Raw genomic sequence first — 27,422 nt, 5'->3', positions numbered from 1 at the left:
AGTCAGAGCTACAGGCTACAGTGAGGCTAAACACAGAGTTCATATGACATTTTTCAAAACAACTTTTTATGTCGGGGCTGCAGCACACTTGGATCACTACGGATAAGCAGTATGGAGATACTTTGTGGATTCAATTTTGTGTTCTTGGACGTTAGTCTGGGGCGCCATCAGCCATTAGGTGTGCTAGCCGCTCCCCCCTGGGATCTCCGCAAGGGATGTGAGCACTCTAACACTTCACCAGGGCCTCCATCAGCATATGGGTGAGTAGATAATAGCTGAATTTTTCATTTTTGGGTGCACTATCCCTTTAAGGGCTTTGTAAACAAACAGGAGAACCTTAAAGTCAATTTTGAGCTTTACAGGCAGCGGAGAGAGGCAGGTTGTTGCAGGTCTTTTTTTGATTTTGTAAAGTGGAATCTAAAATCATCAAATATGTGACTCGAGTCAGACTCAGGTCCAAGTCACGTGCCTCGATTCCACACCTCTGTTGTTTACAGTGCAGTTTGTTACGGGTGCTTCCACTCAGATCCAGACTTATTTTCCTCATCCACCTCTTTCTGCGTCTCGCCTTCGTTCCACACCAATAAATCCAAGACTGGTGCAGAGAGGCGGGAGCTGCGTGCAGGGGAGGTATCAACTGGCTTAGTAGATGGTGATCTCACTCGTTGTCTTGTGTCTTACATAACTGTTTCATATAGCAGAGGACAATGGAGTTGGTTGTACCACAGCTGGCCTGGTCTGGACCCGGCAGACTCAGCGAGAGGGTGGGGGCAGTCATGCGGCCAAGAAGGGGGGGGTCCAAGGGTCAGAGCGGGGGCTGATGTACCCCTTTATGTCTTTAATTACTTGACAAAAGGAGAAGTAGCCACATGTAGGAGGAAAATCATATTTTCTGTGTACGCGCTGAATGAAGGCGTACACGTTTTGCTCTTATCCAAACACTGGAGTTATTATCATCCATAACTTGGACTTCATATTTACATAACAGGTACTTTCCACATGTGCAACAGTGTGTGAGCAGAAACAAGTGTTAACTTGACTGTAACAGCCCACAGTCAAGACAACGCATTTACATTTTATACCGCTGCCATCCTCACTGACTTTTATACAGATGGACCATGAAACATAGGCGGGAATCTTTGGGCTTGGGGGAGCTATCACGTATTTTCAAGTCAAATAATTCAAATCCAAGTGAAGTCACAAGTCACTGGTTCTAAAGTCCAAGTGGAGTTGCAAGTCTTTTTTATATTGTCAAGTCTACAGTCATTAAATTTGTGACTTGAGTCCACACCTCTAACATTAGCACTTCATGTACTCAGTCAGGAACTCGAGATTAACCAGCACCTCCAAAAGACACATAAAACCACAGTTTTATGTTTTCATGTGTGCATGTTCTTGAATTTGAATTTGTAAAGCACATTCAACAGATGTGTTTTTATTTTTTGTTTGATACAAATACAAGTCTCTAGAGGCAAAATCTCTCTTTTGCTCTCTTTTTCCATTTCTCTTCCTCTGTGTTTGTTTCTGCATGCACTCAATCCAAATGCCTGCATGTTTTTGTATGCACGTGTGTGTATGTTTTTTTGCTGGGAACCCAAACACCTCTGGGAGATTATACAGAGCCAGATAAGGCAGACTAAGAGTCAGCACCAGGGCTGCATTCCTGCACCGTTGTTTGAGAATCAGACGCAGAAGGTTTCCCACATTGATAAATGAATACAAACGTGCAAGTGCTTGCTTCCATGTGTGTGTGCATTTCTTCTTCTGGTTTGTTTGGCATTCATCAAAAATGCAGTACTCGCTTTGCAACAGAACAGTATGAAGGTTATTGCCGGATCCATATCTGGTGTTTGAAATCCTGTTTTTTATTTCTATTACTGGGGCATCACACATCCTATTTTCCTTTTTTAAAAATAAATGATGGAAATGAAACACCTTTTGCGACTCAACTCTCCAGGGGGCTTTGGAGGAATTACCCCCAGAAATGCTACAGCAGACTGCAAGGCTTTATAAACTCATGAAACATGCAAACAATCACATTATGCCTGGCAAATGCACAAAACAGTTGACACCACCAGAGCTTCGCTGCTTATAACAAATTGTTTTATTTAACACATCATATCGTGCACTGAAACAGTTTCCACTGGTGCAACAGCACAAACAATGAGTAGCTGTATTTGGTCACAAGAAATCGGATGTGCCAAATATCTGACAGGAACTCTGGGTCACACATCTTCATGTGGACTGGAATGCTCTGATGGATTACTTGGTATTGTTGTGGCAACGGAGCTGGTATATCATCACTGATAACAGAGTGTTTTAAGAGTCAACATGGAAAAGAGAATTTAGTCACACAGTGTTTCTACAGTTGACCTCATATCATTCCTCATCATATCTCCATATTCCAGAAATTCCAAAGGTTGGAAGTAAAGCTTTTAAGCAGGGGTAAACTGTCCTCCAAAAAACTCTCACACACAGACAGTCTAGTTGTTTTAATGACCTAATCACTGGTGTCCCAGATGTGGCGGGGTCATATCCAAATCCCACAGATGTGGTGTTGCAGACTTGATATGGCAGTATGTATGTTCATGTTTGTATGCACATTTGGATGTGTGAGTGATACAGGGAGAGAAATAAAAATAGCATGACAGTGACTATTACAGAAACAAGATAAGGATGTCCCAACACGTAGATTCTTCTCTACCTGGGATTCATGATTTTTATTTGTTATCCTTTGAACATGTTCTTATTTGACCTGTGTGGCACACAAGAGATAAAGGCATGGAACACATCCAGCGGACACCCTGTTGAAATGTCTCAGGCAAAACACAGGGGGTCACTGATGAAACTACAAGTCACAATAGTTTTTGTCAGTTTTACAGATCAAGACTGCCCTCTGGTGGTTGTGTGAAATAAGAATAGCATGGTCACCCTCAACACAGCTGGCCCTTCTCAGAGTCAAGGAAGGATCCTTAAATGGCTGAATTTCAAACAGGCTACATCATCGAATCCTGCCGAAGGACTGTTCCAATGTCAAGGATCCTTCTAATTCTACAGAGGACCGAATCCTTCCTTCAGAGAATTTTCAAGGATGCATGTGTGTATCCTTAGCGACCACAATTCTTTGCGCACGATTTGCCTTAATTGAGGGTGGGGCTTCTTCAATGATGCACACCTGGGCACTCACTAGCCTTTTTCAATGTGTGCTCATCAAATGCAAGGAAGGAGTTGCCTTGCCTAACCTCTGTAGGACCTGACTTGGAGGACCTGTCCTACCAAGGAGGCATCCTTGACTTGGACAAGCATCAAGACTTCTCAGCCCCTGTGCTCTTGCTCCGCACTTCCTTAAACACATACAATTAAAATACACCTTCTCTGCACTGGCTCCCTGTGAAATCGAGAATTGAATTTGAAATCCCTCTCCTAACTTACAAAGCTCTAAATGGTCAAGCTCCGTCATATCGAGCTCATAATTATCCCACCAGAACACTGCGCTCTGAGAATGCAGGGTAACCTTGAGGTCCCTGAAGTCTCCAAAAGATAAGATAAGATAAGATAAGATAAGATAAGATAAGATAAGATAAGATACACCTTTATTGATCCCATAATTGAGAAATTAGAGTAGAGATCCAGAGCCTTCAGCTATCAGGCTCCTCTCCTGTGGAATCATCTTCCTGTTACGGTCCGGGAGGCAGACACCGTCTCCACATTTAAGACTAGACTTAAGACTTTCCTCTTTGATAAAGTTTATAGTTAGGGCTGGCTCAGGCTTGCCTTGGACCAGCCCCTAGTTAGGCTGACATGGGCCTAGTCTGCCAGGGGACCTCCTATGATACACCGAGCACCTTCTCTCCTTCTCTCTCTCTCTCTCTCTCCTCAGTTTCTGAAAAGTTGTTTTTTTCTTCATTTGCTAACATTTATGTGCTATTACTGTATATCGCTAACTTGGCTTTACAGCATATCCCTGACTCAGCTTCTTCGGAGCCCTGGTGCACTGTCTCACAGGTTCCCTCATATCGCAGCTATGCCTGGATGGTGTGTGGTGGTTGTGCTGCTGCGGTGGCCCTGCCTGATGCCTCCTGCTGCTGCTGTTATCATTAGTCATACTTCTACTGTTATTATACACATATGATTATTGTCATACATATACTATCATTATGTTAATATATACTAACAACAAATGCTACCACAATTACTATTATTATTATTATTATCATTATAATATTATTACTAAAATGAATGTTGTTGTAAGCTATTATCATTACTGTCTGTCCTGCATCTCTCTCTGTCTCTCTCTCTCTGTCTGTCTCATTGTGTCATACGGATTACTGTTAATTTATTATGCTGATCTGTTCTGTACGACATCTATTGCACGTCTGTCCGTCCTGGAAGAGGGATCCCTCCTCAGTTGCTCTTCCTGAGGCTTCTAACATTTTTTTTTCCCCGTTAAAGGTTTTTTTTGGGGAGTTTTTCCTTATCTGCTGCGAGGGTCCTAAGGACAGAGGGATGTTGTATGCTGTAAAGCCCTGTGAGGCAAATTGTGATTTGTGATATTGGGTTTTATAAATAAAATAAAATTGAACTGAATTTAATTGAACTGAACGCGTTGAGGCACCAAAAACACATTTGTCTTGATACAGGTGACCAAAAAAAAAACTCACTGTAACAAGGTAATCTGGGAACATTTCAAAGGTCCCATGTTCAGTATTCTGTTTACATGTGTAAACCCAGGGCAGCACGGTGGTGTAGTGGTTAGCACTGTCACCTCAAAACGAGAGGAATCCAGGTTGGAATTCGCTGGCCGGGGCTCCTCTGTGTGGAGTTTGCATGTTCTCCTTGAATCATTGTGTGTTTTCTCTAGGACTTCCTCCCACAATCCAAAGACATGCACACTAGGTTACTTGGTGACACTGGATATAGGTTCCAGCCCCACTGTGACCCTGTACCAGGGTAAGCACTTAGAGAGAATGAATAAATGAATCAACATATGAACACTCAAGTTAAAATATCTACCCCTTGGAAATGGCAATAGTCATCTATGATTGATTTGTTAACCCCAAAAATGTTTCATAATTATTTTTCAATTTTTTTGTCTTTTGTTTTTCTTCCTCTCTTTTAATTGGTTAATTGGTTGACTGATTAGGGCTTAGATAAGTTTGGGAGTAGTTTTGGGGGGAGTTTAGTTTTCCACACATAAAGAGTAACTACTGGGGAGTCCCAGTAGCTCACTGGGTAGAGCACATTCCCTTATTAAGGCTGGGTTCAGTGCAACTTTAGGCCATGTCATATTAAACAAATACAGAGACGGGGAACATCTTTTTAAGGTTTCCATTATGAGGTATATAGAGCTTAGGAGCATAGAACCTTGAGAACATGGGAATGACCCCAGTAATTTTGTACGATTTTAATTGATATAAAAAATTCCATCTTAAACCCTAAGCTTTTAAATACATTTTATGAAACATATTAAGGTGAGTGGAAGTGAATGTCCTCAAAGTTCAGAAAGCCAATGTGCTAGAAACACAATCTAATTATAAGAACACACAATTGAGATCTAACAGGCTTTGATAAGGGATGCCAAACCCAAGATAACATAAGGAGAACTCTACACATCACTGAACATGTTAAACACAAAAATATCAACACAGCCTTAATAAGCCTTGATGCAGAAAAGGCATTTGAAAGTGTAAATCGGGCATATCTGTAAGAGGTACTTTGGACTCAACAACAAGGCCATTCAACATGTTACCAAAAACCTACTGCGAGGATAAAAATAAATGGCAATCTATCTGAGTGTATAATATTAGAACAGTCTACCAGGCAGGGATGGTGTCTTTCACCAGCCTTATTCACAATTTTCACAGAGCCTCTGGCCCAACATGCAGGCAGAGCAAAGACCTCAAAGGGATAAAGGTGGTGAATGACGATACATAAGTTGAATTCTTGGCTGATGATGTCTACATCAGCGCCTACATCAACCAATCAACTTGAAATAGGAGCTGTGGCTTAGGAGGTAAAGCGGTCGTCCACAAATTGGAGCATTGGCAGTTTGCTCCTCCAGTCTGCATGTCGAAGTATCCTTGGGCAAGATATGGAACCCCAAATTGATCCTGATGGCTGTGAGTGAGTGTGTGTGTACGTTTAGGTAAACAAGAGCCCCCTTATGTGGTAGCCTTGGCCACCAATGTGTGAATGGGTGAATGTGACTCTGTAGTGTTAAAGCGCTTTGACTGGTTGGAAGACTAGAAAGGCACAGATATCCGTAGAACTCTTGACTAGAGGTTCAAACAATGCATTCCAAGTGATATAACAGCATTATGCACAATAGTGAAACATGGGAGTTGAAGAAGTTCAATCTGCCAAAGACAATGATGGTGCACTTCTACATCACCATCATCAAGTCCATCCTCACCTCCTCCATCACCATCTGTTCTAATGCTGCCACTGCCAAGTAGAAGGGCAGACTGCAGCATATCGTTCGCTCCGCTGAGAAGGTGCTTGGCTGCAATCTGCCACCCCTCAAAGACTTGCACTCCTCCAGGACCCTGAGGTGTTTTTAATTTAATATTCTCTCATAATCTCATGCACCAATACACCAAATTAAATTCCCTGTATGTGAAAACCTACTTGGCAACAAACAGGGTTTTGATTCTGATTTGCAATTAAGGGACTTTTATGACAGAGAAATTAAACGCAATGTAAATTTAGAGAAAAATGGAATAATTAGACCCATAATTGGAGATTAAAAATACAAAGAAATATATAGAATGATATCTACATTATATCAAGGAGAAAAAAGAACACACAAGTGACAAAAACCCAGATAATATATTGATAGTTTATGTATAACATCTGGCTCCCCTCTTGCTCACTCCTTCATATTCTGGTAAAGTCTGTCTAAAGGACTGTTTGGTTGTTTTGTTTTAGGAATTCACGGCTGTTTTGTCACTAAACGCATGCATTTTATGGCCCATATTTATATATATAAAATTTAAAAGCAAGTATTGTCTACAGCACGACCATGTTGGAGCAGGTGTGAGGCAATAGATGTAGGACAGTCAGGCTTTGTCCTGAAATTGTGTAGTTTAGTTTAGGGAAATGTTCCTATGGTTATTATGAAAATTCTGGGCTATGACATACCCAGGTCATGTATAGTACTGTACTTTGGTAATGTGACAGAAGATATTGTTGGCAGGTTGTAAGAAGGCCATGACAAGGAGAGGAGCAAGGCAGAACCATCAACACGAGACAGACAGCTGTGAATAAAATATGTAATGGAACACTTATCTCATAGGATAAGAGCTCAAGAGGAGTGATGTTGAGAGAAATTGGAAAAATGGATGACCTTCACATGTTTAAGTCAAGATGAGCGACAGAACCACTGAAAATGACACAGGAGTTGATAGGTTTTGTGAAACAGGGCAATCTAGATCCTTACTTGTCTTTTTTCCTTCTGTGTGTATGTGATGTTTCTGTGATGGAAAAGCAAGACAAATAAAGTATTAAAAAAAAGAACACACAAGTGCCACAGACGCAGAGAATGCACTGATAGTTTATGTAGAAGCTCTGGCTCTCCTCTCGCTTCAGCTGTGAGATTTTAGCAATCTTATGAATTTAGTGCCAGCTACACTGTGTGACGTATATCTAATAAGCTTGGGTACGACATCAAGTTTGATGTATGCAGACTGTATGATGACAGTGCACTGAATCGCAGGCTATGAAGTGAGATGCAAAAGCTTCCCATACAGAGTGCCTAGGGATGTTATTACTTCTCCAACTGTGAAGCACAACATAGATAGAGGGTCACATTATGAAATAACCTAAAGTTTTGTGGGCACTATATACTGTGGTGTGTCTGTGTGTGTGTTTGCTAGCTGCTAGTTTGCTTACTTGGCAGCTGTAAATCTGCCATTATTTCCTTCCATGCTTCGTCCTTCTTTACGCGGTCATGATAAGAGCTGGAGGACACCTCATACAGGCAAGGCCTCTGCTGCCACAACTCCACAAGGTTTTCCTCTTTGCTGGAATCCCACACATTTTTTTGAGTGCTTTTTGCTGCCATGGCAAGCTGCTATCTGTCTGTTTGGTTTGGGGTTAGCGCCAGTGTGTCATTTTATGCTGCATCTCTATTGGTTGGTTAGTAGACGTAGGTTTTAACCAGTCACACAGTGAGATTATTATCACTTATTTCTGACACTGTCAGAATTTTATCCCAGACTGTCTTTGATTACAATACCATGTGACAACGGCCATCCTTGAACCTCTCTCACTGTGTGACGTAAGACCACTGTTTTAGAGCCACAGCCAGAGATATCGCCACGTTTCTTTCACGCTGGCCATCTTACATTTGGGACAGCCCAAAATTGTACTGTGTACTGTGTACTGGGCCTTACAGATATTTGGTCGTTTTGTTTTTGTTTAATTTGTTTGTTAAACACAGACACTCACAGCTGTATTATCACTGAACACTATGTGCGCTTTATTGCCATATTTTTTCGAATTTGTGTCCATTCGTTTTTTAAAGTCATTTACTTCTCTGAGAGACATTTTGTAAACTGTTAGATTTTCCAATAGAGCTTTTCTGCTGGTGTCTTTTTGGAGCAGTGGGCCACTTTAACCACTAGAGGGCAGGGTCCCTCCATAATATACAAGGTTGCGTCAGGTTCCCGCCCTGTCCTCATGTAACCTCACCACTACATTATGCAAATCCTTTACAGCCATTATAGCACTGCATACATCCACAAATAGAAGGTTGAGCATCAACAACGATAAAAACACTTATCATTTTTGCAGCCTGATTTCACAATAAAAGATTATTACAGTATTACAGTATGTCTGGTTTAAGGTCACATTCACAGCAAAGCATATGGAGAATTTGTGAAGGCTTAAAGCCATTTACAATATCTGATCAATGTAGTATAGTGTTTGCAGAAGAATTTTGATGCTATTTTTTTTGGTGCTATTTCTGCCTGTGCTTCTAGGCTCACTAGAGTCTAATAATAACAGCACTGTTTGGATTTAGTTGCAGTTAAGTAACATTTTTCATGCTTCTTTTCATTGGTAATTATCACAACATTCTCCACAGGTGACGCACAGTACATCATGTATTTCCTTGAGACCGGAGCTGATGTTTATTATTTCGAATCAGTGGCAAGAGGACAGCAAGCTGCCCTGTTTGGAGGCTGTTATAGTGCTGTTCACATATAAAAACACTACATCTATTTTATGTGTTTGTTCAATGAAGGACTGTTTATTTCTGTTTAGATAGAATTTTTTTTTTTTTTATGGAGGGAAATTTCTTACATTTATTTTCACCGTTGGCCTGTTGGTGGATCATTTAAAATGTCTGCAACAGCATCAAGGCACCTTCATGTTCTTGTAAGGTCATTTGCTTTTGCAGCTTTCATTGTCTGGGTGACATGTTACTAACTTTAGCTACTGTGGTGTAAGAGACAACATGATGGTTACAGGGCAAGCAGTAGCACATGACTCTATGAGATGACAGGTGATGATGGGAGGTGACAGACAGTGCAACATGTCCTGATAGCAGCCATGCATTAAGCACCTCTCATGGCTGAGCTATACCAGGTTTGGAAAGGAGGATTGTGGACTTCTGCTACGAGGGAGATAATAAATGCTAAAGCTGAAAATACAAAAAGCAGTACGAGAACAGGTAACATAGCCTATAAAACAACTCACATGTAGAACAAATGTGGCAATGAGATGCTAACTTAAAATGAGCCACGGAGCAGGTCCTTTTTCATGGAGTCTGCCATGTTGTTCTACAGTAACCTGGAACAGACAAATCAAACACTAGTCCTTGATAGGGTTATTTGAGTTGGCCGCCATAGTTCCCCTACATGCTTGGCAAACAGTAGAGGTTTAAGTTGGTTGCAGTCTGCAACCCTTGCTGCTAGATACCAATAAATCCTAGATACTTGACCTTTAAGTCTAGCCTACAAGACAGTACACAAAGATAAATCCAAGGGTAAAACATGAAAATGTCTTTCAGTCTTGGAGCTTTGTGTATGCAGGGTTAAGGAACAAATTAAAGAATATAAAATCTGATTGTATGCAAGGTCCTTTGTTTTACTATCTTGAATTTATGCTAACATGACTAAAAAAGTTATGCCTGCACACTTACTCCATGCCACAAAAGTTTAATCAAGACAATATTTGGATCCTACTTAGATCTTTTTCAGGTCAAAATGAATTTATGCCAGAGCTTTGGACTCGAGTCACAAATCTGATGACACTGGACTCATCAAAATCAAAATTGGACTTGCAGCTTGATGTGGACTTGAACGGCAATTTCTTGTGACTTCACATGTACTTGAGCCTTTTGACTTGACTTGAAAGTACTTGATACCCCCCCAAGCCCAAAGATTTGACAGTATGTTATTTAAAAAGCCACAAATCAATTCATTTCCCAAATCTACTTACATTAACACTATTTATTACTTACCAGATCCATTTTGTTTGAACCAATCTGTACAGCATCCAACAACCATTTACATTACATTACTGAGTGCCAGTTGGTAAAAAATGATCCCAAAGATATTTTTGCTCACATACAATAACTACATGGTGGTCAGCGAAAAACAAATTGCTATAAGTAAAATGTGCAGCTTGGAAATTACAATGACAGACAAAGATGCAACAATTTCCAGCTTCATTCAACATCTGAAGATGCACAAAGAACAGTGGCCTAACTCAACGTAAATGTTAACAGTTATTGATATAACGCTTAGCTACATTACTCTGTTGTTTAAATAACAATATATTTGGTTTATGACTTGTTTGGGCCTTGAAACACAAAGTTCAGGACTTGGGTCTTACAATTTGAGTGCAAGGACTTGAGACTTATTCAGAACAATCACTTGGTTCCACCTCTAATGTATTCCAAAACATTATTGATAATCATCACAAATACTATAGCATACAAACCACACTATTCACTGTGTCAATAAGTGGTCCAATCAGACATTCTCTTTTATTATCTTTCTTAATTTGTGCAACATTTGCCATCACAAAAAGGAGGTTAGTGTGAAACACGTGACAGAAATTGACAACAAAAAAAGAGGTTAGACACAGCCAAGGAAGAGTGAATTATATAAAACTGAAACTTGTGTTACAAAATCTTATTACACAACCAGTTATGAGAGGGGTCCTCTGGGTAAGTTTTCTGACAGCTTTCAAAGACGTATTAATAAATATATCAGCAAGGACTGATATGTTCACGTCATTTTGTATTGTTCTGTGTTACTATTGCACCCTGAGGGGAGAAAGACAGAGGTCTTTGGGGCAATGGGAGCGCTGTAACCTGGCACAGTCACTCAGCTCCACTACGTCCTTTCCGTAGTTATGAAACTTTCGAACGCAGGTTTTGTAACCGAGACGCTCTGACCAATCACAGCACGAGTTTGCTGCTCACGTGATCGTGTTTTTTATGTAACTAACGACTGTCTATGGGAAAGTCGGTCCACCACACTATCAAGGACCGCGGCAGCTATAGAAATGTATAGACACGTTAACAGAAGAAAAACTAAAAATACATAACGTTTGCTTTTTGTTGACGCTACAATGTCGCTCCATTCGCAAGTGGAGGACACACCGGAGGAGAGGAGCGCCTTCTTCATCGGCGCTGACTCGGACAACACCTCTGAAGAGCAGGACCACCATCAACTTAACGTTATACTACAAAAAGCCAACGCGTTAGCATCGGAAAACTGCCTGAAAGAAGCCATTGACTGGTTTTCAGTTGCTATGCGGTATGGCACCGTGAGACCGGAACAGTTGAGCACCTTAGTGGACTGTATCCTCCGCAACTTTAAGAGAAAAGCGGCCGGGGCAGACTCCCTCTCAGGCTGGAGTCAAAACGCAGGGGATAGCGTTAGCTGTGTGCAGGATGTGTTTGACTGCCCCAACTGTCACAGCTTTTTAGGTGAACCTGTGACCATAGCCTGTGGACATTCGTATTGCAAAAGATGTTTACAACGACGGCTGCTCTCCAAATGTAAGCTATGCAGCGAAGCCATTAGCAGCAAGGTGAAAGTGAATGTAATTCTGTGCGGACTGTTAGAGAAATGGTTCCCAGGCGAGCTGAAAAAGTCGAAAACACTAAGTGAAGTGGACGAGCTGTGTAGAAGAAGACGCTACGAAGAAGCTGTGGCGCTAGCAACTGAGGTTATACAGTATGGTGAGTTACAATAACATTACATCCATGTTCAAATGGGGAGGTGTTCCCTGGTGGTGTGTCTGCTGCGCACTCGCTGTGAGGGCAACACAATGTGCCACTGGGACGTTTTCTATGTAAACATTATATGTATTAATAAGTCAGTGTTTGATGCAGGTTTACCCCGAGGGGTAAGTAGAGTAAGTTCTATTGACCAACATTTGGAGAAGCAGTGCACCATGTGTAGTACTGGTGCCAGTCTCTTCTCATTGGCTGCTGTTTGATCTGGTAGGTCCTGTTGACGACACACCACCAGCTGAGCATGCGCACTCGGTGTAAGTTGCATAAGGCAGGTCGTGACACAGAGTGGGGCAGGTTTTGTAACTTATCAAGGGGGAGGGCATTTGAATTTTGTAACTGTTATAGTTGTTACGGGGCACAGTTTCATAAATGTTTTACCATTTGTTTGCAAATATATGAGGCAGGGCTAGGCTGGTGGTCCAGATAGACAGTCAGCCAGACAGTGGGTTAGCTTTTGTAACAGATCCTAACGTTATGCAATGAGATAAAGTAGGCTACTCCTGTGGCAGATGATTTAGAGTTATCAAAACAGTGATGGTGAAGGTATGTGAGTGATGATGCTATTCCAAATAATGGCAGTAAAAGTTTGTCTAGGTGACATCACTATGAGATATGCCACTTTCACCAGTATCAGCATTGGTCTACATTGCCCTTTAGCAAGGTATTAAATGCATAGCTGCTCCAGTGGAGGTGACCTGAAGTTGAAAAACTGCTGACATGTTCACTGGATGAAAGGAGTGTTGGGGGTACCATGACCTGCCCTTCAGTGGGATTTTAAAGGGGAACACAGTGTCAGAAATTAGCAAGGGCCACGGGCCATTTGGCCCGCAATTTATCCAAAAATGCCCCCAAAAGCCATGTTCCGGGGGCCAAAATTGCCCCCAGGTTTTCAAAACAACTATATTTATTTATATTTTTAACAGTATTACAATCTGACATTAAAGTATAATTTTATTTTCATTAAATTAATTTACCGTCACGTCTACAACTCAACTTCCAGACATAATCAACGAGATTGCACTGATTACGTGAGAGTAATCTGACAGGGAAGGGGAGGGGGCTTTGCTGTACCATAAGTATAAATTAACCATTTCTTGGGTGATCTGTGTCTACACAATGACAAATTAATGAAGGTAGAATGAATGTTAAATTTTAAATTAACTTACTTCCAGGATTGCATCTAAGCAATTTATAGTAATTTGGCCTTTTTAACAGTAAAAGTAACTGTAATGTGGTGAAACATTAGTACTGCTATCAGTAGATTAATGGTTAAATCATCACATTTAAACTGGTTGAATTATAGGAAATCTGAGTGATATTTTGCAACCATAACTTTATGTAACCCATCATTTATTTCATTTATAGTGGTTTCTACTGAAGAGTGAAGACGCTATCTTAGTTGGTTTTGCTTTTCATGTGCTTATTGTTAGAACATAATTACAATTTTTTGATGGCCCCCAAACATTTTGAAAATGCTCCCATTTTTTAGACCGTGGGGGTCAAAATTGCCCCCAAAATATTTTGTTAATTTCATACCCTGGGGGAACACCAGTGTAATTAAGAATTCCAATATGTTATTTCCATAGCCAAGGAAAGTTCAATTAATACTCGTGAACATGACTAACTCTGTCTCAAAGCCAGAAACCAGAGAAGCAAGTCTCAAACCTGTGATGTCACAGGTTATAAAGATTGGAGAGAGACAATAGACAATGAATGGGAGGCTGATTTTGTGACCCTCAGAAAGAGAAAGTGTACTGCTTTCAGTGTCATCTAGAGCAGTGGTTCTCAACTGGTCCAGCTACAGGTTTTAAATTTCTCCTTAGTGATTAGTTCAAGTCCACACAGTTTAAAATATTCGGGGTCATACTTGTGTTTGGCCATGTTGGCAAACTAGTTCGCTGTAGTTGTCCCTTAGGCACTCATTCTACAGCAAGAAACCGCATCTCAAAATAAAAGCTCTGTGCCAGAAATTCACTGTAAATAAAGTGTGTTTATAAACGGACACATTTGCGAGTCACTTGCAGTCCATTCAGAGTGGACCTGCGACCCACTTTTGGACTGTGTGTGAAGTTGTCTATGGAGCAGCCCCAGACCTTATACCCTATAATGTCACAAACTTGAGTTTTAGCACTCCAGTTATTGGATTTCAGAGAGAGTTGTTCATGCTTACTTATATTTTTGGGGTTGTCTGAAACATAGGAATAACTTGTATGAATTTTGAAAATAAGTCCAATCCCCCTTTAAGGAAATGAACTAACAAGTTCAAAATAGTATGATGCATTGTGGTGAAGGCACTGTCTTGCAAGACAAATGGCCTTTTTTTTTTTTTTTTTTTATTACTTCAACCACTGAGTCCTACATACCTTCTAATTATGCAAAAAATAACAGTAGTCACTTACTCATTTTTATGCTAGTGTAGTTTGGGGGTTGTAGGCTTTAAATGCCAATTTAATTTATCATTGTCATAATGTGGCAATCCTAACCCTGTCACCCAGGACACATGTTAAAACCAGATGTAAACAGGGCACAGGATTTCCAATGTACAGCAGTGTAGATTCACAACTGATCTCCCAAACCCTGTTAAAAAGCTGGCAATGTGTAGAAATCAAATATCATAATATTTTTGACCACATTGTGACTATATTGTTGAGTTGACGAGTGGTGCTTTTACAAAATATTATTCAAATAATATAATAGTGACATATAGCTCAGCTGTAGTCTGGCAGTCTGGCTTAAAAATTGTTCTGGACCTTTACCTGGTTTATGGGAGCTTATGGAAACATCCATTGGAATCTGGGTCAAGTGATATAACACACATGTAACCTGTGTCCCCGTTGACCTCTGTTACTCAAACACAGGATATTTAGTGAAAGACATAACCCAAACTGCTGCATTATAAGGTCTTATGTGATCCTGACACCAGTGAAATGCCTTTACACAGTTGAGAGTTAAACGAGAATTATTTGTCTCCACATTTAACTGGGATGACTTCCCCCAATTTTTTTTTTAAAATTAGAATATTTGCTCGAGGTCAGTAATGACGGTGGAAAAGCTGGAATAACATGACATCCCTTGCAAAATATGAATGCACAGTTTGTTGTGTCCTTGCATTGTGTAACTCAGACTTACAAAACCAGTTAACAAAAGCTCGCTGGTAGCTGAGAGACTGCAGCGCACACCACATATCTGCAATATCTATGCTTATGTATCCATTAGTTCTGCCCTGAAAACTTAAATGCATGTCATATCTCTGTCTCTCCGCTTATTATTTCCTGTCTTCTTCTTCTGTCCAATTAATGCCAGGAAGAATCAAAAGTTAAGAAAAAAAAATATATTGCATGTTACTTTAAGGTCAAAGGAGGGTTAATCCCTAACAGAACGGAGGCACTTTCTGACAAGACAATCAGTGGACACTGAGTTAAGGATGTAGACTCCTGTCACTGTGGCAGTAATAGAGTTGCACCACCTGCTTTTGACAGCAGCACTGTGTCCTCAGTGCTGCAGACAACCTGAGAAGCAGGACAGAAACTTCCAGATATTCCGGGTTTCTTTGTTGATGTTATGGCGACTAGACAAACCACCTGTGGTTCTGTTCACATTAGCATCTGCCAAATACCAGAAAAAGGATCTAATCCCATTTGTCTTTATGAAAGGTAATAGATTATTTGGAAAAATAGGGTGCCATGTTCAGAAGAAGCATGACTCAGTCTGCGAAGAAAATGAATCTTATTAAAGTTCTGATTAATCGCAGGTAAATGTAATCCACCAAAAGAATTCATTTGTAGACCGAGACTTGCTCACAACAAAGTGACGTAGTTGAGTAAATAATTTTTAATGCAGTTCACGTACACAGGTATAAAAAAGTCATGTCTGTTTAGCCATTCCTGAAAAGGTTAAGTCATTTTAGGCTTCTACACTTTGTTTTGGAGTACATGCCAGTATTAGTAGCTGTTGTGTCCCCTTAAATGCATCCTACAGTTAAAAACAGAAATATAAAACCCACTGATGCATCTTATTTGTCTTTTGCATTGTCTGCAGAGAATTCAATGCCACAGCTAATAAATTGTGTATGTCTAATATGACTTGCAGGAAGTGACAGAGTTTTAAAACCTGTTAAGGTAAACATTACCCACTCACAAACAGAAAAGGTTTAAGATTTGCACATTAAATTATAGATAAGCTGATGTGGTCAGTGTAAGTGTGGTACCATTGTGCTATATTTCATGATATAAAGATAGCCAACAATTGAATGATATCTCATTTCATAAAATGCTGTAGTTTCTAATATTAAAAGAAAAATATTCATAGTTAAAAACCTTAACTCATTGCAAATTTTTCTCTTTCCTCTCTCTCATGTCTCCTGCAGATCCAGAGACGACAGCGGTGGCCCGACTGTCTCGGGCGGAAGCGTACATGGCTCTTAAACTGTACCGTCTGGCTTTGGAGGACACAGAGTTCAGTCCTGGGTCCAGCTGTTCTGCTGAAGTAGGTCACTCACTGATACTGCAGTCATTAGTTTTCCCATGCTACAGAAATATGAAGTGTGTTTTAAAAAATCTTTACCATGAGGCACAGTTGGTATGACTCTATGATGAGAGTAGGCCCGTCATGATAATTAGTGGCTTTTTGTAAGATATATGGACATGACCGTGATCATTTTCCTGACCTTGATATTGCCTGTTGTGTTTACATGCGTGTTTGTATACATGAGAATGTCACCAGCATTTCAGCCAACATGATGCCAGAATAAATGGCACGGTTTTCCTAACCATTGTAAGACTTGGGGGCTGCCATTCTCCTTCTATTTTCTCTCCACCTCCACCTTCATGCATGAGTCCAAAGAGAAATAAAACACTACAAAGACCACACCGCGTAGCTTACCGGTAGCCTGCAGCTGTGTTTTTGAAATGTAAGAAGCACAGTCCTGATTCAATAAGACAAAAAGTCTGTCGTTGGTAGTTTTATCCTCCAACAATGTCATCCTCCACTCCATAAATCCACCAGCAAGCTGTAGCGCACCGGCCGGATTCTGGAGGTAACCGCATTGTTCTCGGAGCTTCGCTGAACTTTCAGTTTGTCACAGTGGGCATCAATTGGTTTCGTTTTTTGTTGGACAAATAATATCCATATTAATAAGTCTCAAACTGAGTCATTTTGGACCACTCCTTTAAAGGTACTTGTACATTTAGATTAAGAGGTGTTAATTACTTTGTAAAAATACATTAAATATTTTTTCATACTCTTGTCTGACTATTCTTAAGAATTTCATTGCAAAGGGTGACAAAATGGTTTAAAAAGTGAAAAAAACATTGTTTATTGTAATAATTTCCATGACAATATATCGTTTAATAAAAGTAGGTATCTTGACAGGCCTGCATGACAGGATAATCAGTGTCAGATATGACCCCAAATTAAATGTCCGGTATTTAGTTGGTGGCACTACAAGGTTGTGTATGTATGCTCACACACCTGCTTTAATCTGCTTGAGTCTGGCAGTCAGTTACTGCTGATATATTGGTCAGCCGGTCATTACTAAGAAAAGGTGTATTTTAAGATTGCCACCCACAAAGCCACAGAGGGGAAGAATCTAATTTGTGGTGTCACTGGATTATAGTTACAAGTTAATTGTAGGCCGGGCGTCAGACTCGCATAATCATGTTTATTAATTTGTTCATTTTTTTTAAAGAATACAACCGCTTTAAAAGTTTGTCTTGGCAGCTGACTTTACTACATCATAGTGTCAAGAATAATTTGTCAGTGGTGACCCTGTTTGTGTGTTTACATGGTATATTTTTAGCATCCTCCTGCTGTTTTTAGTATTGTATAAAAGGCCTTCTCATAGGGTAAACAAGTTAAGAGTATCATGACTAAAGAAGGTTTCCAGACCACAACTGAGAATGCAGTGATTAAGGTCAAAGCCACTATTGACTATTACATCACTAACAGGAGATCCAATGTCTGGGTTGAAGCCTGGTTTATTCTTTATTTGTGGTGCAAAGTATATCATGAAAAGAACCTGCGCATTTCATATTGATTTGTTGAATAGTACTTATATAATGCATTTAGAAAAAGCTGTGTCTCTCACTTGTGCTCTGTCTGGCTGTAGGTAAAACAGTTCAGCATGCCTCGACTCTGTCTTGATTTTGAATCTGTTCTTCTTAAGATTCATGTAAAGCATGAAAACTTAACTGTAAGAGAAAACATGTTGGAGGTTTAAAGATGGATCAGTATTGTGTACACATTAGTGAAAGGGACTAAGCATGAATGTAAATATACAGTGTAAACATAAATACTGGTGCAAAAATATGATTTCTGTCTTTCTGTCCTTTTAGGCTTTGTTTAGAAAAGCGATGGTGCTGCATGAGATGGGCCAAGTGGACGAGTCTCTCCAAGTCTTCCTCAGCTGCCTGACGGTGGACGAGGACTTCCCCTGTGCTAAAAGACAAGTGGAAAAGGTGAGAGAGTTTAAGAGAAAGGAGTTATGATTAGTCTGCTGACAGTGTGGGAAGAGAAAAAGACTTGACATTAGACTAACGGTTAAGGTCACACAGTGTTATTGCAAGTCAGCTGGAGGAGCTAGCCTCAAAACAGTGTAAGAAAACTTGTAGCAATGATCAAGGAATCTGTACATGGCTGTCCCAACTCTTTGATTGGATAGCTGGCAACATAAAGCTCTCCCATTCTGATCTTTATTACATCAAGCCATTTGTTCTGTTTTTATAGCAAGCATCTGCTATTCTACTACATTGACTTAATGGAACCTCTCTTCATGGCATGGATCTTAAAACTCCACTTAGGCTTTATGACTAAATAAACAGTTAAACCGGAAACAAGGAAGAGATCCTGTGTTTTATAAGCATCCTGATGACAGTACCTCTTGTGTTGCTGTGTTTTAACTGGATATACATCATACATCGTCCTCTATGCTTGTAATTGTGTCTGGAATGTGCTGGCAGAGATTATTTTCAACACTCATATCATTCCACTCATCCATGTTGATTTAAGCCAGTCAGAGCATGTGTCACTTTTTACAGTTTACAGATAAAATCAAAATGTAAACCTCCACCTATTCAAATGAAGAGCGTAAACATAAAAGTCTATGATAAACATAACAATAAGGTGCAAATCAATATGTATGCGAAACATAGGCTACAATGCAAAAATCCGGTTAACAGTATGGATCAAAGAAATACAGTCAGGTTACATAAGTTGTTAGTGGGTCAGGTCTTGTGACTCTGTCTGTAATGACATTAGTGCCACTTGAGAGGCTGATCACAGGGTTGTAGTTACGTAAGTGTGACACAGTTGACTCATGTATGCAGTCCCACGTACATTTTCAGAATAACGTGAAAGTTTGTTGCCACTTTGTGATAAAACTTTGTTGCATTCAGTCGCTAATGCTGTTCTGTGTAATCGTCTCTGAATCATCATTGCATAAGGAGACATACATAATCACATTAGTCATCTCATACCAGTTTTCACTTGGTCTAAAGTATGTGAAATTGATCCAATCCGTTAAGGGTTGCTGGTTTTATCGACTGCTAGTCTGAATTCTTTATCCTTCTGATCCTGAAAGAGACATTGTTCAGGCTGGACATCAATCCACACAAGTGTGGGAGCCAAACAACGTGCATCAATAGCATGTCAAATCAAGTTTGTGTAGCCTGTAATCACACTTAAAGTCTCAAAGGCCTTCCCAATACCCATATAATAAAAATGGAAAATTAACAAAATTGAAAATGACAGCCTCCAGCCTTGTTGCTTTCACAAAGAGATTACAAGGCATCCAAACAATGCTGAGCATATTGCTCACCATAATGCCATCCATATGCTAGAAAACATTGAAAATACTTAAAAATTTGACAACATCTTACATCTAAAGACAGTGTCCGTTTTTAGTCACACGCTAAAACATTTTGCAAAGACTGGAGATCTTGCAGGGTCAATGTTAGCAAGACTAGATTACTTTGTGAATATTGCCACTCCTGCTGCTGGTGGAAAACATTACACCAAACTCCATTTGAGAAATATGACATATTAACAATTCCTTACATGTCTGCAAAGACACACAATTATAGAAACACAAGATGAAAGGCTTCACCTGTCGACAGTATTCTTGTCAATTCGGCATCAATATAATCCATAAAGATAAACTGAATTTGCAAACAAACTTATCTTTTTTGATTTTGTTGACACAACTCGCTAACAGCCTTCATTGGTTAGCTGCGCTGTTTTACTGGCAGGGGACTGTGGGAATGATTTCTCATTAAAAAAAGAGCCAGTTGGTTGATCAGATTCTGCAAATGAAACACAGACTCTTGTTCACTCCACAGCTCCACCACTTTCCCCTCTTTTTCCACAGTCCAAGAAAACCAAGATTTGTTCATGGTCTTGGCCTCCCCGAAATTCTGTCTAGGTTTACCGTCTACTCGCTTGCTACTTCCTTTTTGGCACTGGATGGATGTTGATTTCATAAAACTTAAGCATTTGCCCGAGCCAAAATTAAAAATCTACAGTAATATTAAACATGTTTGACTTTGTCAAAATGTCAAGGCGAGAAAAGACTGACTTAACAGCTTGGACTGAGTTTAACGACCACCTTACACAAATTGATCGAGATCACAGGCGCACACGTCAACTGAGGTTGAACTCTCATGATTTTATCCTGGCATTGGAAATTTGTGTGTGAAAGTAAAATTGCTTGAAAAGTTTTTTGGTGAAAGGCCAGCCCACCATGGTTGTAAAAAAGAGTAAAATTCAAAAACTGTAACCTTAATCACTCTTACACAAGATTTCTGTAAGCAAGTTTTTGGAAAATAACGCCAATGTGGAGGAAAAGTACAGAAATATGTAAAGAGTGAGTCTGTCTGAACCGTCTGTGTCTGAACTGGGAGAAAATGTTAATGGAGTCTGCTACTGGGTTAGACACACCAAGGTCAAACTGAGGTTATGTTGATATCTATTGTGAACATGGAACAAGGCAACTCTCTGGACAAAGTTTGCCTTCTCTTTTCCCTTCACATCGCCATGTACATTATCATGACTAAGTTTGCTTTTGGTCTTGGTTTTCGAAATGGATTTACAATAATGTATGGTTGAAACCTTTGTCAATAACCCCTTTGTGAAACGAACACTGCATGTTTCCAGCCTTGACAAAATTGAAAAATGTGTTGTTTAAACACAGTTACATTTTTCCTCTCAACCTGGTCAATTACAAATAACAAAATGTATTTCTTTTTTTTTTCTTTTTTTTTTTTCTTTTTACAGATCCTTTGCGACCTGCTTTCTCCAGCTGATGAGAATGTGAAGGTCGGCTTGAGGGAAACAACACAGAACACGTCGCCTCACTTGCGCAGTAAAACCGTTGTTTCCGATGCCCAAGCCCAACCACTGAGCCCAGTCCAAAGACAACACCAAAACCAGGTCCGTGCAGCCTCAGCACACCACCACCTGGACAACCAAGAGGTATGGGCAGATTGAATAATTACATCACATTGTTTGTCAGTGAATAGCTTCAATGCTTTTGTTGCCGCATGTTCTTAGGAAACAATCACTGTCTTCTTACCTTTGGTCTTCTGTGATTTTTCAGAAACGCTGGGAGAGCCTTGAGCGGCCTGTTCTGAGCAGAGCTCATTCCTTGCGGATGCATGGCTCCAGCTGTGGTGAGGAAGGGCTGAAGAGAGTTTGCTCTGCTCCTCAGCTGGGGGACCAGGACAAGGGTAGCTTGCTTAAGAGGAAGCTGTCAGTGACAGACACCGAACCCTGTGTTGTGGACAGTGGAAGTAGCAAACAGAAAAAACAAGGTCAGAGGCCAGTCTGATGTCCAAACAAAATATATTATGATGTCTTAGACCCATGTATATTTTAAATATTAATATAATAATTAATTGTGAAATGCTATCTTCTCTCTGGTTGACTTAAGGTGTGGGGAAGGGCTCCAAACAAAAAGCTGCCAAAGCTAAAACCTGCAGAAGTGTTCCTGAGGACTTGCTGGACCTAAATGACCTGGAGTGCTCTCTCTGCATGAGGTAAGGTCACACACCAGTAGACATATGAGTTTATACACAGTGTGCTCCTGTAAATAGGGATGTACCGATTCTCAAATTATGGGCCGATACCGATGTTTAAAGTAACAATTTGGCCGAGGTCAGTTTTGTTGTTGTTGTTGTTGTTGTTATTTATTCCCCCTTTGGTGCCAGGGAAACAAGATAAATCTTAATTCGAAAAAAGTTATTCAGCCTCCATTACATGATCTTTGAATGAGCACAAATGCAGTCATTAAAATTTATGAAACGACTTTTAATGTAACGTTTTACATGGAAATATCTTTTTAAGAAACTGCGTCAGATGCCTAATGTTAACTAGCTCTCCTCCTCCTTATTTGCCAGAAAGCTGATAGCACTTAACAAGGTGAATGTCAGCCGATACTGATGTTCAGCAGTTAAATCGGTGCATCTCTATTTGTAAATGACTCAGGATTCAGAATTAAACATCTCTGTGATCTTCCCAGGTTGTTCTATGAGCCTGTGACAACACCATGTGGCCACACCTTCTGTAAAAACTGTTTAGAACGCTGCTTGGACCATATGTCTCAGTGTCCCCTCTGTAAAGAGAGCCTAAAAGAGGTGAGAGAGCAGTCTTGTCATGTAAGAAATCAGGACACTAATCTTACAGTACTAATCAAAAATGCATGTTCTTTGCTTCCTGTTATTATTATCACTAACTCATATCCTGCTGTCTCCAGTATCTAGCATGTAGGAAGTACATGGTGACAACTGTGTTGGACACGCTGATCAAACAGTATTTGAGTCGGGAGCATGAAGAGAGGACTAAAACTCATTTGGAGGAGACCAGAGAGCTTGCTGAGTAAGTATTTTTTATCTCTGGCCTGGTTGATTCCAATGTTCATCATCAGAAGTTTCTGTTTGCAGAAGTTTTTAAGCGGCTCACAGGGTCTAAAATGTTCTCTCCCTCCCTCCCTCCCTCCCTCCCTTCTCTGTGCAGCCTGACGAAGAATGTGCCTATCTTTGTGTGTACCATGGCTTACCCCACCGTGCCTTGCCCCCTGCATGTCTTTGAGCCTCGTTACCGCCTCATGATCCGCCGCTGCATGGACACAGGCACGCGGCAGTTTGGGATGTGTATCAATGATCCCCAGAAAGGGTAAGCTTGCAAGCACACCAACATGCAAGCACATGGATTTGTATGAGTAACAATATTAGAAGGCTTTAAAACCAGATGCATTTACACATCTGGAGAAAAGGAACCACTAGAACAAACTGCCAAAACTCAGTTGTCTAAATAAATCAAAAACTAAATTGTGTCCATCCCTGTAGGTTTGCAGATTATGGCTGCATGCTGACCATCAGGAGTGTCCATTTCCTCCCTGACGGACGATCAGTAGTAGACACTATTGGAGGAAAACGCTTCCGGGTACTGTCCCGAGGAATGAAGGATGGTTACAGTACTGCTGACATCGAGCATTTGGGCGATATCCGGGTAAGAACCACAGTAACTATCATTTGAATGGTATTATCTACTGGGGATGCACCAATTTATCAGCCGAACATCTGTTTCACCTTGTTGACTGCCATCGGCCTATCTGCAAATAAGATGACATTCCTCGATGGCAGTGGCTGATATTTTTTCTGTTGTACCACATCAATTTTGCCCAGGCTAAAAAGCAGGGCTCCAGAGTCCCACCTTTTGAGTCTACAGGGGTTGATTTTGGGTGGGCTGTTACTTTATAAGTTGACTTGTTTCTCACATTAAGTTATTGCCAGTTCTTTTAAAACAAATGTATTTTGAAGTTGACAATCCAAAAGTGACTGATGGGTTAATTGATTCTCTTCTATTAGGTGGAGGACAGTGACGAGCTGGAGAGACTGCAAGAGCTGCATGATGCTGTATATGAGCAGGCCCGCGACTGGTTTCAGAACCTCAAGATCCACTTCCACAACCAGATCCTGCAGCACTTTGGACCAATGCCAGAACGAGAAGCTGACATCCAGGTAAACATCCAGTTAACTGTCCCTCTGCTTCCATCTGAAGACATTTGCCCAATTCAGACCAGAGTAGTTTATGCAGGGACTATTTTGAAAACTAATTCCCTAAAGGTGCAGTCGGCGATTCTAATCCAATACAGTTTTTGTTAAATTCAGTGAATATCTCCTCACAATCCAGTAGCTATTTATTCTCTGTGTGCGCTGAAAAAAATCCAGTGTTCATGCACAGCCCTGGCTCTGAAACTGAGAAACACACAAAATGGCTTGGAAGTTATACACCACTATGCTGGCTGCTCTCCCTCTTCTACGTTGTTGCCCATGGGGAACGGTTCTAAACCATGATATGAATGAAAGGTAAAAAAGCATTTGAGATATTATAGTAGCTTCTGAGGGAGCACTGACAAGAGGAGTGTATTTGTTCTTTCTCCAGATCGATGACCAGCTCTGAGGAGTCTAATCTTTAAATACACATTATTTCTGCACTAGACAGGTAGCAGTAGATGCCTGAACCAGAGTATCAGGTCTAATATTTCCACTGGTCTCTGAGCTTGTTTTAACATCAGAAATATATTTTTGATTTCCTTCAGCAAGAATTGACATGCAAACATAATATTTCCCTTGCGTTCACTGTCTTCATTACACAAAAATTAGCAGTAGGCCGATATATAACATGGATGAAATGGCTGGCATTGGCCTTAATAGAATTAGTGACTATAGCTAGTGAACTGGAAAATGATACCTTGTACTTAATTAAACTTCTCTTGTGCTGTTGACTTTACACAATAGAAAACAAAAGGAAAAACTGTATTTGCGCTGTTAGTGACTTAAAGTAGTGTCATTTTTATATAATTTGTCCGGCAGATGAATTGGTTAAAATACTGAGCAGCAGATGCTGGTGCAGATTCTGTTGAGAATAAGTAATTTGTTAAACTAGCTGCCTCCAGTGCATGTGATGGCCCCAAGTTTTTAAATAACCAGATGTGCATTTAAATAAAGGAACACCAGCTGATGAATATTCTATTCTTATTTATATTTATTATTGTCAGAACCGATGTCAGCTGAGCTCTTTCTTCAAATTACTGCAGTGTCTGAGCTTTCATTACCTCGTCTGACACAGCAAGACGCTGCAGATTCTGAAGTCTGAAATTGGATCATCTCATGACACACTTGCCTTTTGGGGAAACCCACAATACACTATGGATTCACCTGCCTCAGAAGTCTTAATACCGGAACATAGTTGTTGTGTACGCTCAGCTCTGGCTGGTAGCCTGCAGCGCAGACAGGGATTACAGCTCTGCTCTTAGGACAACCACGGGGCGGAGTCCATTGACAATATAGGCTAAAGAGCTTTACGGGTGCTTCATACCTAATCCCACCGGCCCTGTTGCGTCAGAGGAGTGTCATGAAAAGAATCCCCGACTGCACCACGTGTGTGCACACTAAAAAAGAACTATGATTTTTAATGGCGTTATGTAAGTTTGGAACTTATTTGTTCCAGGGACAAGCACTGCAATTCTCTGGCAAATGGCCAGCATGAAATGCAAAATGTAGCATAGATGTAGTAAACCGTATTCACTTCAAATCCTTGTCTGTAACTTTTTAACAGATTTTTAACTGTCTCAGTCTCCAACTCAAACAAAGAAGGATTTTTTAGCTGTGTAACTCTGGTGCAGACATGCATTCCTCTGGCAAATTACCGTAAGAGGTCATTTATGTGTGAACTCATTCAAGGGTTGTATTTGCAGGGTGAGTATAGTACGCAATCAATACAAAATGTGTACTTCACCAAATTACCAATTGTGTAAATGGAGACTTGAAAATCGCAGAAATGTTAATTAAAACTATATTTATTGTTTGTGTTTAATGTGTTGTATGACCCTAGAATGAAGCATCACAAAACTCTAAATGGCAGCAGTTACACAGGAGCTAGATGTGCACAAGTATTTTCACACACAAATGTTTAACACTATTCCTCCTTCCTGCTAGGCGACTCCTAACGGTCCAGCCTGCTGCTGGTGGCTCCTGGCTGTTCTGCCTATTGACCCACGGTACCAGCTCTCTGTCCTCTCCATGACCAGCCTCAAAGAACGCTTGGTGAAAATCCAGCACATCCTCACATATCTGCAGAGCATCCCCAACAACTAGAGCTTCCTCTTCTCATCACCACAAACATCTTCTGGACTTTGAAATGACATTCAAGCGACCCCTGTATCGTCATCTTGCCAACTTTTATTTCTACTGCCACCTGATCCTTCAACTGTGTTTTTACAGCTGCACGAGCCCTTGTTTTACAGTTCTTCATTAAAAGCCTCTGCAGTATAAAAGCAAAGCCGAATCATCCTTGAACTGTGGATCAGTGAAACCAGAGATGTGGTCAAACCACCTCAGGGATACTCCCACTAACGCACATTATTTATTTGAGACTGTCAAAAATTATTTTAAAAAAATCTGCTCTCAATCCTAATGCTGTTCATTTTCAGAAGAGCATCCCTGAGTGACCTTGTTGAAATGAAAAGAGCAGTCACTGTTCCACTGGGTTGATATTTTGCTGTTGAAGGCGGCACAGGGAGTAAAGTATCTAACCTTGAGTGAGGTGAAGAGAGTGTTACAGTTTGTGTTGTATCGTCTCTGGTGAGATCAGTGAAGAGAAAGGGTTTTTTTTAATTTGCTGGCTGTAATTTCTGTTAGTATGGAGGAGGGGTGAGGTGATTCTGTAGAACAAAATCCTAAATGCTGAAAGTCCAAAAAAGTGAAAGCAAGAAAGGGTTTTGATGAACCATTAAAAAGAGATTTGTGCAAAGTGTAAGTGCAGCAAAGGCAGGCGTACGTGACCCTGACACTCATTAAAAAGTATTGATCGATATCTTCCGAGCATCACATTTTATTCTTACTTTTTTCCCCCGCCATGCAAAATTTCCATTGCTGCCTGTTAGTTGTGGCAGAGGACCTTCCTGTTGAAAGAGTGAGATGACTTGTGTTTCTTCCCATTGTTTTCCTCTTCTAGTTACTTCCAAGTGGTCATGCAAACATCGGCCCTTTTATCCCTCCTAACATCAGGTCAACGGAACACCGGTGGCCCTGATATCTCATCCTGATCCTTTTTAAATGCTTTTCTTCCTCTCACACTTAACCTTAAGTCATATGCACAATCTTCCAAAATG

General features: G+C 40.4%; 1 protein-coding gene across 1 annotated transcript; it reads left to right on the top strand.

The window, feature by feature from the left end:
• The first annotated feature begins 11,448 nt into the window (after positions 1-11,448).
• Positions 11,449-27,123, top strand: lonrf1l (LON peptidase N-terminal domain and ring finger 1, like). The gene is made up of 12 exons (XM_050044469.1): positions 11,449-12,199; positions 16,623-16,741; positions 18,589-18,711; positions 21,524-21,721; positions 21,846-22,059; positions 22,179-22,284; positions 22,767-22,881; positions 23,001-23,122; positions 23,261-23,419; positions 23,593-23,755; positions 24,115-24,267; positions 26,248-27,123. The coding sequence occupies exons 1-12, from the start codon at positions 11,584-11,586 to the stop codon at positions 26,404-26,406; spliced, it is 2,247 nt and encodes a 748-aa protein (XP_049900426.1). The 5' UTR covers positions 11,449-11,583; the 3' UTR covers positions 26,407-27,123.
• Positions 27,124-27,422: the final 299 nt, after the last annotated feature.

The sequence above is a fragment of the Epinephelus moara genome, chromosome 5, assembly GCF_006386435.1.
Source record: "Epinephelus moara isolate mb chromosome 5, YSFRI_EMoa_1.0, whole genome shotgun sequence".
Lineage (NCBI taxonomy): Eukaryota > Metazoa > Chordata > Actinopteri > Perciformes > Serranidae > Epinephelus > Epinephelus moara.
This window is presented reverse-complemented; position numbering and strand designations above follow the sequence as displayed.

Excerpts from the sequence above, each read along its gene's own strand:
- lonrf1l (XM_050044469.1), top strand. The coding sequence starts at position 11,584 with ATGTCGCTCCATTCGCAAGTGGAGGACACACCGGAGGAGAGGAGCGCC. Across the intron at positions 22,285-22,766 it reads GAGTGCTCTCTCTGCATGAG|GTTGTTCTATGAGCCTGTGA; the intron begins GTAAGGTCACAC and ends TGATCTTCCCAG. Across the intron at positions 24,268-26,247 it reads AACGAGAAGCTGACATCCAG|GCGACTCCTAACGGTCCAGC; the intron begins GTAAACATCCAG and ends CCTTCCTGCTAG.